Source organism: Helicoverpa zea, chromosome 29 (genome assembly GCF_022581195.2).
Source record: "Helicoverpa zea isolate HzStark_Cry1AcR chromosome 29, ilHelZeax1.1, whole genome shotgun sequence".
Lineage (NCBI taxonomy): Eukaryota > Metazoa > Arthropoda > Insecta > Lepidoptera > Noctuidae > Helicoverpa > Helicoverpa zea.
Window position 1 is genome coordinate 291793 of NC_061480.1, and position 12193 is coordinate 303985.

The window sequence follows — 12193 nt, forward strand, 5'->3', positions numbered from 1 at the left end:
ACTATTCCGTGCACCTGGATAGCACTACTCTCCTTGATAAATTCTCTTTTAGGCAGTTGTCCCACCAACGACGAGAAAACGACTAACTATCGGCTATTTCCTCGCTCAAGAAACGTACAATAGATATACTTTCCAAGTGAACAAAAGAGATGCATATACAAATAGTTGATCGCTGACTGTTCACACTGCCGGCGAGCACTCGCTTCACTAGTTTGTCGCTGAGCGACAAAAGCTATGAAAGATAACACTCGCTCGGCGACAGTCGCCAAGCGAACTCACGCCGAGTGAGCAACCAGTGGTCATTTCTCTACAGTGCCATTCTAAAAGTACACGGTTTTTTTATTTTCTATGAATATCGAAAAATCATTTGAATTATCATTGTTATCTAGTTCAGACGACGATGATGATGAATTCTGCGAGTAATCGCCCGCCTCACTCGCACACTCGCTTATAGCCGAGCTACACAAATATCGGAACTACGCACTCGCTCCCCGTGTCTCGCTAACTCGTTTCTAGTTCTAGCTCTACTCGTTACTCGTTAATCGTTGCCGGTGAGACAAGTGCCTTAGTCCGTCTTATAATCGGTTTAGCGGTTCCAGAGATTGACACGTTCAAGTGAACAAACACTTGGCTTTACGTAAATAACGTGGCTTCCTATTGGAAAGGTTTTTTTTATAATAGGTTTAGGGCTTGTCCAGAATGGGCGCAATACGCGCGAATCACGCGCGCGTCTATCGTTATGCACGCGATTTACGCGCGTATTTTGAATTCACGCGATGCTTGTGTGCCTAGTATCGCAATAGCGCGCGAAACGTTTCGCGACGAATTCGCTTCTTCTGGACAAGGTCATAGTCAAAGGTTTTTGTATAAATAAAGATCTTATTATATATAGTAGATCCAGAGAGCTTCAAATTGCTCATATCAGAAAAAGAGATCATTTGCTTACGAAGCTTATTTATTTATTAACATAAAATGACAAATCTTACAAAAGAACCTAATTAACGAACCTAAGCTATTTCAAATGTTTTATCCACGAAAGCGAATGGGCCAAACTTGGGTGTATAAATGTAGGTACATGCTCAATACAATACAGTATAGCTCACTAAGGCGCTGTCTCCACGAGCCACGTTTTTCTATACACTCTCTATGGAACCGTCTCCACACGGCGATATTATCGCCGCGATGCGACGAGTGGCAACGAGCGCGCAAAACGTCACTACATCGTCGCTAGCCCGCCGCGACTATATAGCAACGCGACGCGCGCTGTCAAACGCAGCGGAATTATCGTTCGTTCGTGGAGATTATCCGACGATATAAGGGGGGACTCGTCGCGATTCTCTCGCTCGTGGAGACAGCCCCTAACTTTTTTGACATATAACATCTTTACCTATTTATCACTCGCGTTCAATGCATAACCTCATGCGTAAGAGGCTTAGCGTTGGGATCTTCAAACCGATCTCCAGATACACAATCGAAGAGCGTCATGATACCATACAAAGTTATAGCTAGACATAGAAGGGAGACGAACAAACAGGCTAATATGGGCGATGTGAAGTAAGGGCCGCAGTGGATAGGGTCACTGAATACTGTACCGTCTTCCAGGCTTAGAGGCACGCCAACGTCCTTGGGTTGGACCTGCGAAATTAAATTTCACATTCAAATCTTAAAAAGAATGTAAGTTTTACTCACGTATAATTAACGTATGTTGAAGCAAATGTAAAACCCCTTGGTGGGTAAGTAACGATCGGATTTAAAACAAACATTGTTAGGGGCAGCATAGATGATCCATTAAATTGCGCAATTTTACAACAAAAATATTGACTTACAATGTTTTTTTAGTTGTTGACATATTATTGCGCTGTCTACAATATTAAAATAAAATTTGAAAAATTCATAAGCGCAATTTAATTCATGGTCCAGGGTGACTGGCTGCCCCTTATCCCATTTATCAAGGAAGGCTATCCGTGTCATCCCGAGTACATACACCAAATGTTCAGAAGATAATAAAAAATAGTCTTATTTACCTGGTACTGAGTAATGACGATAAAGCTCAAATCTCTTTGGTTAATGATATGTATTGGTTCCGGGCAGTAAAGCGAGTGGTTCCACGGCACCCATATACCTATATTTGTCCTTCCGACCTCTTCATCAACTTCATAGATTGACACGTAATCTAAAAGAGTAGATAAAATATAAACATTAGCAGAACCTCTTATTATGGAAGTCTGTTAAATAGGCAGTGTATAGATAGATATTGTAACAAAATTATCTACACTAAAAGAAGGGAAACATTCTTTTGTTTGTATTTTCGTACTAAACTGAAGGCTCTGAAACTATTGAATCAATTTGAACAATTCTTTCACTGTCGGAAAGCTACACTCTTCCGAAGTAACATAGGCTACATTTAATCCCAGTACGAGCAGTAGTTCCCGCAGTACGCGGGTGAAACCGCGGGAAAAAGGCTAGTAAATAATAGAATAATAACCAAAGGTCCATCCTTCCTCGTTAAAAGTGAAAGCGAACTCGATGTCAAACACTGGATAGGCTATCCTTATCGATGATCCCTGTTTTCCGTTCCGCGTCTCTTTAGATACCCCTGGTACTTGGTCAAATACCGAGCGCCTGGTTTGTGTGGCTGCGTACACACCTGCGGACAACATTTCAACAGTTATTGAAGAGATAAAACACACGACCTAGCCTAGCGCATTCGTAGACGTAAGGACTATCAACGATAGTTCGTTTCTAAAGCCTTAGGGGCAACCTGTACGATCAATTACATTGCACAATATTTTAAGTTCGCCATATTTCATATTCGGGATACGAATATTGAAATAATGATATAATATTGAAGATATTTTATTTGTTTTTAACCGACTTCCCAAAAAGGAGGAGGTTCTCAATTCGGCCGGTACTTTTTTTTTTCTTCTATGTATGTACATCGATTACGCCGAGGTTTATAGACCGATTTACGTGATTCTTTTTTTGTTCGACGCGGAATAGCTGCCAGTTGGTCCCATAGTCATCAGGTCAGAATTTGATGATGGAAACTCTGAGAAATCGAGGGAAACTTTCGAAAGTTGTAGGCATACATAGGGTTAAACCTTGACACTCATATGTATGTCTAATAGCTATTCAACAGTGAAGGTTTGGAGCTGACCTGATGATGGAGACCAAGGAAGGTCGAGGGAACTCGACAGCTGAATCTGTGAACTACCTCGTGTTTGGGCTTATATTATTCGTATTGACGAGACCTTTGCAACAGTGAAGGTTTGGAGCTGACCTGATGATGGAGACCAGAGAAGGTCGAGAGTGTTCGATAACTGAAAATGAAAACTACCTCGTGTTTGGGCTTATATTATTCGTATTAACGGGAAGTTGCCAGTTTTGTGGATAGTGACCTAATCGTATCACTAAAAAGCTGAAAATAAAAAACTTTTTTACAAAAAAATATAACCGACTTCCAAAAACACTAAAAAGCAAAAAAAAAAACTAATTTTAGGTGCATCGGCCTAGAAGTCGGTGGCAAAATTAACTTAGGGACATCCATTAGACACCGACTTCTAGGCCGAGAAAGTTTTTTGGCACTATTGTAAAATAGCATAGGGAGTTCGATGATGATGATAGATATTGCGCAGTTTAATTGATCGCCTAGGTAGTGCCTTAGACTTAACCAAATATTACTAACCATGAAGCCGAAAAAGTCCAATAGAAGACACAACCATGACCCCCTTCTTCATTGAAGATAAAGCTTGTGGCTTCTTCTCCTGTTCTATCTTCTTCACGACCACTGGGTTCATTTTACCCGTATAAAACGCCACAACCGGCCCCCTCTTCAACTGACGAACGACAAACATCACTTCTCTTATTATAGAATCATGTCTCCTCAAAATCTGGGACCTAGTCTCATTCACCCCATCTTGGAAGAAAATATAAATATGATCAAACGTATCCGTTATTTGCAACTTCGTCTGACTTGATAAATAAAATATGTTGTGTTGTTGCGGCTTGAAAATGTTGTTCAAAATTTTGAATGGATCTATAACGGACGGGAAGTATTTTACTTTTTTATCGAGCAGAGCGGCGCGTAAATGTATGTAAGGTGTGCCGTATTTGTCCTTAGTGCTAATATCTTCGGTGCAAAATGTGTCTTCGACGAATATGACCATGCCATCACTCCGTTTTATAGAATCGTGAACTATATGGGCCAAGCTGGCTGCTGAAACTTTCGTGAACGGATTGGGATCTATTTGAACATGACTCATTGCTCGATTAAAGTCCAGCATGAACACAGGAACTGTGTTTTTGTCCGCAAAACTTGTTTGTAAAACGGAGAAGAACGTAATTAAAGTTAACAAATTCATATTTTCTTCTATATTTTCGACAGTAGAAGAAAAGTGATAAAGTTAGAGAATAGATTTTTGACATAGGAAGTTGTTTTTGGTTAAATGTAAAGAGGTTTTAGTAATTTATTTTGTGATCTCACTAACTCGTGCAAGAGTCAAAGCTCGTGAGTGACGAGCATGTGACGAGTTAGCACCAGTGCTGAGCTAAAAACATGAATTTATACATGCGCGCGAAGGATCGTCGAGAGGAGAGATACCGGGTTGGTATTACTGGTAAAAGTCTGGTACGCCCATGGAAGAAACTTTTTCTACCGTGTTTACGCCCATCTATATTATTATCTATGTTACAGTCGGCAAACGCTCGCGCTAAGGGTAAACGCGATGAGAATTAATTAAATGTTTTGATATTTTTTAGTCTTATCTACTTACTCTCATCTCATTATTCACAGAGAACTATAAATACCTAATAAATTCTAATTATTCGGAAACAATAAATAAAAAAATGACAATTATTTTTGTAAAAAGTTTGTGTTTATTCTTTTGTGTCTATGAATTTTGACCATAGACATTGTAGACTTTCTTTGCTTGATCACCCATAATTAACGGTATATTGGGATAAGAATATTATGTTTTAAGACGACAGATCAACTTTTCCATCGTTAAATATGAAAGAAGATATGACTATTATATCCAGAAAACCTAAATTAAATAAACTAAAACAAATGATTTACATAAACCTCTAAATAATCTCTACGAATGAGTCTTTCTCTAAAACTCATATAGGAATTTTGCCTAAATGTGGGCATTTCAAAAAAATACGCTGGTAACATTACTTAACCATAGACAAGGCGTCAAAGTTATCATATGATCACTTTTCACATGACCCATGGTCAGTCGTCATCGCCCTAACATCGTCTTTTTATGACAAATTTGGGCTAAAATAATAACTTTTAGTCCGTTTAACGTCCAATACAATAAGCCTTAAATATGGCGTTTTGCCGTGTGGTGTTCCCGTTATTAGTTCTAAGTGTAATTAGCTGTTATGCATCGATTGTCCCAGTGTACCTATGGACGGACTCGATCAAGTCTCCGGTAAGATCAGACCCGTTTACGCCTTTTTCCACGGACGAATTCTCGGAGACCCTCAAGCAGATACTAGTTGAAGACCCCCTAACCCTCGTATTCATCGAAGAAAACTTGTCTGTCGAAGATTTTTCACTGAAAAACGCCAATGGTGAGACTTCTTTCCCGTACCTGCACGACAATATTGAGGAAGCTATTTACTTACCGACTGTTAAAGATGCCTTAGAGGTGCTGAACAGGACGTCGTCTCCTTACAATTCTGAGAACATCATACTAGGTGAAGAGTCTGAGCTGGTGTTGACTCCTGGCAAGAATAACGCTGGTCGTTTCGTCTTCATTCACTTGAAAGACGCGCGCGAGGGTGAATCGAGGGCTGACCTTCTACGCCGCCACGATGCGTTCATGCAGAAGGCTGTTGAGGATATGGCTGGAGATGTGCCCATAGTCGGTATCTACACTGCTAACTACCCATCATGGACCATCCCATCTTCCAAATCCAGGGTCCGTCGTGCAGTCGAAGCTGGTAATACCCGCATGTACACCGTGGATGGACTCCGTTTGGTTGCGAAGAGCATCCACTTATCCAGCGGTAATGATTCGAGGACCTTGGGAGATGTGACCGCCCAGAGCTCTGTCCTGAATGATACGTATGTGAACGCTACGCTCACTTTCGACAATACTACCCTCGTACTGAACTTCAACTCCAAGGCTGGTTACTGGTTCTTTGGTAAGTTGAGATATTTTTTATGTAATTGATACTTAGTTGGTAATTATTTTATGGCAAGTCAAATCTGGTCTATAGGAAAAACTATTATTCACTTTAGATAGTAGCTCAACAACTATGGTGATATTAAAAATTTGTTGAGTATTTCTTGTTTTGTTTCTGTGAATATGCTAATATCAGGAACAAAAAATCTTTCTGTGTTAGATAACGAGGCAGGGTATAGTAAACTTTTATCTGGATGCGTTTATTAGTTCTCACAAGACGCAGGAGAACCTACTGGTAGAAGCTAGTTAAGTAATACGTATTTCTAAAGAACCATCTACATTATATCAATATAAATTAAATGTAACTTAAAGTATTTCTGAAAATACACAGAAGCTAGAAAATCAGTCCCATATTTTCAATTTTCAAGTATCAATATTTGACCTAGAAATAAAAATCTTTCAGCAAAAGTTGCCCATGTTTGTAATACAAAAGGCTGTTAAAATCAATGCCTACTTCACATTCTTTGATAGAACTCAAGTATTAGTTTGGCATGCTTCCAAGATCAATTTAGAGCCTAAAACAAATGTACTAGAACTAGCAGGCTTTTACATAGCTTTTTCAGCATTTTATGATATTTTTGCCGGAGTACTATTTACCAGCTTTATTATCTGGCTAGCCTTTTCCAAATTATATTGGAGTTGGTTTTAAGTCTAACTGGTTGCAACTGAGTGAACTTCGTTTTATGAGGAGCAACTGCCTATATAACCTCCTCAATCCAGTTGCCAGGGCCTCACGAATTTATACTGCCTTCTGAAACATGAAAGAACTCTTCATGACGAGATAGTCATCTATCCGCGGACCATATTATTATTTTTACTTTCCTGTGTCTTTTTTCTGAATGGAATAGATCTGCATTAAAATGACTAAACTTGCTAACATTGCATGTTAAGTCAATAGTTTCAAATAATGGGCTTAGACCAGGTTTTTTCCTGTACAGTGCTTAAGGGGGACAAAGATATTTGACAAAAGAGTATGACATAACATTATTCTCCTATGATGTCACCATTTAACCATTTGCCAATACTTTTATAGGTCACCACACAGGGTGCTTTATGTTTTTATAGAAACTGTATATGTATGTTGATACAGCGCTGAAGTATTTCAACACAAACCTAGAAAAATATAAATGGGAGCTACAGCTATGTAAATGTACATAACACTCCTGTAGGATGCTGTTATTTTTTTTTTTATAAAGTATATGTTTTAGGAGAATGGGAGTGCCAAAATATACATACATTTACAAAGAACCTGGTATTTAAGCCGTTTTATAGAAAATGGTACCGCAGCGCAGGAACAATGCTATACGAGTCCAACATGCACTTGGCCAGTCTTTTTTTTTAATTGGAGCTTGAAGTATTCTACCCAAAACATAACTGAAAACAAGCTATTCCTATGCCTGAAAAACAGTCAAACAGATTTCTTAAAAAAAAAAAAAAACAGTTAAATATGAATTTCCATGTTCAATATCCAATGTAATAGTAGTTTTATGGTATTTTAACTGCCTCGTTGGTCTAGTTGTCGCAAGTGTGGCTGCTGAGCACGAGGTCTCGGGTTCGATTCCCGAGTCGGGCCGAAATCGCTTTGTGGGTTTTAGAAGACTTTCACAAAGCAGCCCGAAGCCTGGAAGTTGGTGATTGATTCACCCGTGCATCGGAGAGCATTTCAATGTCGGTCCTGCGCCTGATCTCTTTCCGGTCGTGTCGGATTGCCGTCCCATCGGGCTATGAGAGTGAAGGAATAGTGAGTGCACCTGTGTCTGCGCAAATGCTTGTGCACTATAATATGTCCTGCGCAGTTGGCTGATCTCCTTACATGAGAACAGCCGCCGTAGCCGATAATCGGCTAGGAAGACATCAGTTTTATGGAAAAACTGACACTAATTGACTGGCCTTGAACATCTATACTAACTCCGCCATTTTGTATATCCACAGACACTGTAGTCCTGACCATCGGCGATCTGACTGACACTCTATACCCTGATGAGGAGTTGTTCGCTATCCTTGGCTTCTGCTACCGCTGTGCCCAACAAGTCACCTTCTCCACCAGGAATGAGACTAAAACTTACACTGTCAGCTTCGAAGATCTGAAGGTGAGTTGAGAAAACTTCTGGTTAGCCTTTTCGCAAATCTGTTGGGGTCAGCTTCTGGACTAACCGGATGCTGCTGAGTACCAGTGTGCTACATGGAGCGACTACCTATCTGATCTATTCAACCCAGTTACTTGGGCATCCCGATCCATTGGAAAGGCTGGTTGTCAGACTTTCTGGCAGGTGACTACCCTAACGACTGCCAAAGATATTCAATAAACAGTTGGTACCCACCAATTTAATGTGCCTTCTGAAATACGGAGGTACTCGTCATGGCGGGAACCCCTTGGTGGCCGCGTAGATATACAATTACATGGTGACGACTGGGTCAGAAAATGCAAAATCCCTCTGCCCCACATTCCTACCTCTGATCGTCCTTAAATTGTTTCTGATATAATTTTTGTCGTATTTCTTTCCATTTGCTATGGGGGGTTCATCCTACTATAAATTATATTTTTTTTCAAAAGGGATTGTTCTTGCCTAGTAACTTATAAATTATTTCTCAAACTTAGCCATGCATAATAAGAAGGATATTTCACAAAAAAAATATTGTAAACAATTTATTTTCTCTTCCCAGGTACAACCCTTCTTCGAGACCAACACAACCCAGGAGTTCGGGGACGCTTTCAACTGCGTGGGCTTCTTTTCAGCCCCCATCTGGGCAGGTCTGTTCGTGGTCTTCATACTCCTCGCCATAACCTTCTACGGCATCATGATGATGCTGGACATTAGAACCATGGACCGGTTCGATGATCCCAAGGGAAAAACTATAACTATTAATGCTGAGTAATTTTTTTTTGTTCAATTTGACCTGCGGTGTTCTAGTATCGGCTAAAATCTGTATTTAAAAACCATGTTATTTTTTGTCTTTTAGAAATAACCGTTATTTCTGCTTTTTTTTATTTATTTTGTTTTTGATACTTAATTGCATATTTTTTTGTCAATTTAGTTGATTTTTCTCACTAAATAGTAAGTTTACTGCCAAAACTGGAACACCGTGTTTAAATTAAAATAACAGACGTTTGAAAACGTCGCAACTGGTGCCGTAGAAAAGTTATAGTTCGTCTTCTGAGCTCAAATCGATTCCAAAACTATTTATTATTAATAATAGTACTTAGGGTCTCCCCACATTTGTCGACGCGGACTCGGTTAACTACAAACACGCCTTTATGTCTACGTAATAAGAGTGTTACTAATACAGTTCGCATTGACTCTGCTCGATTAAATGTGGGTAGACCTTTAGTCGATTAAACTAAGAAAATGTTTTCGATGTATTTAATACGATTAGAACAACGGTGCCTCTACGCATAGACAATAGACAAAAGACTTACACGATCAATTCTAAAAATTAGTCGACTATTTTCAAATCGACTAAACATTCGACACTAAATTTAAACTCGACTAATTTTTATTCGATGTTGAAAACGCTACTATATACTCTTACCTCGTATTTGCTTATATAAACAAAATTGCTTATGTATACTATATTATAAAAATATGTAGATAAATAGTTTTAAGATTGAGTACCGATTATGTGCCTACGATACAAAGAAACTAATAAAAAGTGGGTGATGAATATATTTATAAATAATTAAATAGATAAAACTTACTAAAAGAATGTATATTGAGTTTTATTATATTCCAAAAATAAACTCTATGGCCACACGGCAAAAAGGCCTTATTACATACTTTCTAAAAAAAAACTCAATATGTATTTTTTGTCTATACATAGCCTAAATAGGACCATGGCCTTAACTTTTAAATGCAATACAACTTAAAAAAAAAACAACGATTAAAAAATTCTGATGTATTACACGCATAGTATTTAGTATTTAAATATAACCTTGCGAAAGTCGAGTTCATTAATTGGATCAAATCCATGGAGAATAAAATGACTAGCGGAGATGTCATAACGGAAAATCTCCTAAGAAAGTAGCGCGACAACATGCGGGTGTGAGGGGGACGAGGAACGATACTAACGTCATACGCATTCTTTGAAACCCGCCCATTTTTTATTGTAAAACCAAAAATGTTCGACAGATTTGTCAAGTAAAAGCCGAACGCCTCATTAGTTCACTCGTAACTGATCGTTTGGTCATGACCACAGTATTTGACCTAGATGAAGGCCGGACCTACCAGCCTTATGGCATCTCCGTTTTGTCCTTCCTCCGTGTGTAAAAGCTATTCCCAATTTCCTGTCTATGTTATTTCGCTTACAAGAGCTTACTATCTCTTGTAAGCAAATGAACAGATGGTTTGAACATTGGGGCTGGATATAATAGGTATATAGTAAAAATGAGTGTTTGGTATTGGAAGTAAAAAGGATCCCTCCATATAGTGCCAATTGTGTGACGGTCCATTCCAAGTTGGTAAATATATAGAAAGTTATAAATAAATTATATAAACAAAGTATTTATAAGTGTTGCAAACCTCTTTTTAAGTCAATTTTCAAGTATTTCAATTTTGTGATTGTATGTTTTTAGTAATTTGAGCGCAATTTTACTAAATATTTTAGTTTGCAGATTTTTGATCCATGGTTTTCTTAGCTCTAAGAGTAATTACACATTTTTTCTTTAATTTCATTTGTAAATAGTTTTGTTTTCGGAATTATTTTATTGTTGTTTGAAGTATTAAATCGTGAGACCATATTTTTTTCTTTTATTTTTCTTTTTGTTTTAGTTTCTAGTGCCTATTGTTAATAAGTGATAAGTAAATTAATGTTGGTTATTGACATGCGAAATAAAGCTTATATTGTCGAGTTTAATTATTTTTATACATAAGTAGGTACTGGATTACAATTTGCACCAAATAAGTTTTCATTTCTGAAGTTAGTTATTTCATGCTCAGTATCATAATATGCCTAGCCTTTTCCCAACTATGTTGGGGTCGGCTTCCAGTCTTAACTGCAGCTGAGAATCCGTGCTTTACATAGAGCGACTGCCTACATGACTTCTACAATCCAGTAACCCGGTATACCTAATACCCTTTGGTAACTGGTTGTCAGACTTTCTGGCTTCTGACTACCCGTAACGACTGCCCAAAGATGCACCTACGCCCAGAAATGGGGGTGTAACACCGACAACCTCCAGACTGCTTTGTGAAAGTTTATAAAACCCACAAAGCTATTTCGGCCCGTCCTGGGAATTCAACCCGAGACCTCGTGCATGACAGTGACATCAGGCCCGCCGTAAGCGGGCGTGCAGCGCGTGCACAGCACGCGGGCGGCACGTCCTAGGGGGCGGCAAATCTAGCGAGTTATCACGTAATATTTAAAAAATACAATATCTTTTTACTAATGATTTGATTTCAATATTTCCGAACACAGCAATAGCGCTAAGAATATTACTTACACTGCCGGTTTCAGTTAGGTACATCTGTTGAAAGGACATTTTCAAAATTAAAGATTCTTAAAAACGATTTAAGATCAACCAGTGGCGTAGCGTGGGGCAAATGCTATTTAGGGGGCGGCAAAATTAAACCAATAAAATTTCAGAAAAAGCCGCCCTAGCTTTGGTCGTCTCCTATCAATTTTGACTGTTTCACCCTTTGCATCCCCAAAAAAATTCGCGCTCGCTGCGCTCGCGGCTCCATGTCAGATGTCGCATTTTGTCTTTGTTTAATTGTTGAGGCATTCAATTCCGAAAAAACATTTTTCGCGCACGTCCGTTATGGCTTTTTATGATAATATGTTTACTTCATGAAAACTCTAAGGAAAAAATCGCGCTCGCTTCGCTCGCGGCTTTTGCACTTCACTTCTGTGCATATCTTACTTTTTGACTTTGCTTTGTTAATTTACAGTGGTTTTTATTTGTTTTGTGTCCTTAGACTAAAAAATTTTCGCGCTCGCTCCGCTCGCGCTTCCTTACATATGACATGTGCCTTATAAGTTTTCAACGGGAAACCCACCAAATA

The 12193-nt window shown here is 38.8% G+C and overlaps 2 protein-coding genes across 2 annotated transcripts; one reads left to right on the top strand and one right to left on the bottom strand.

Annotated features, from left to right (window-relative positions):
* Positions 1–937: 937 nt before the first annotated feature.
* Positions 938–4767, bottom strand: LOC124644026. Its single transcript, XM_047183201.1, has 4 exons — positions 3686–4767; positions 2486–2647; positions 2025–2173; positions 938–1635 (listed from the first exon to the last, which is right to left on the bottom strand). The coding sequence occupies exons 1-4, from the start codon at positions 4359–4361 to the stop codon at positions 1405–1407; spliced, it is 1218 nt and encodes a 405-aa protein (XP_047039157.1). The 5' UTR covers positions 4362–4767; the 3' UTR covers positions 938–1404.
* Positions 4768–5195: 428 nt separating this feature from the next.
* LOC124644027 (V-type proton ATPase subunit S1) lies at positions 5196–10929 on the top strand. The gene is made up of 3 exons (XM_047183202.1): positions 5196–6153; positions 8127–8284; positions 8859–10929. Exons 1-3 carry the CDS (start codon positions 5331–5333, stop codon positions 9069–9071), a joined length of 1194 nt encoding a protein of 397 aa, XP_047039158.1. The 5' UTR covers positions 5196–5330; the 3' UTR covers positions 9072–10929.
* The last annotated feature ends 1264 nt before the right edge of the window (positions 10930–12193 follow it).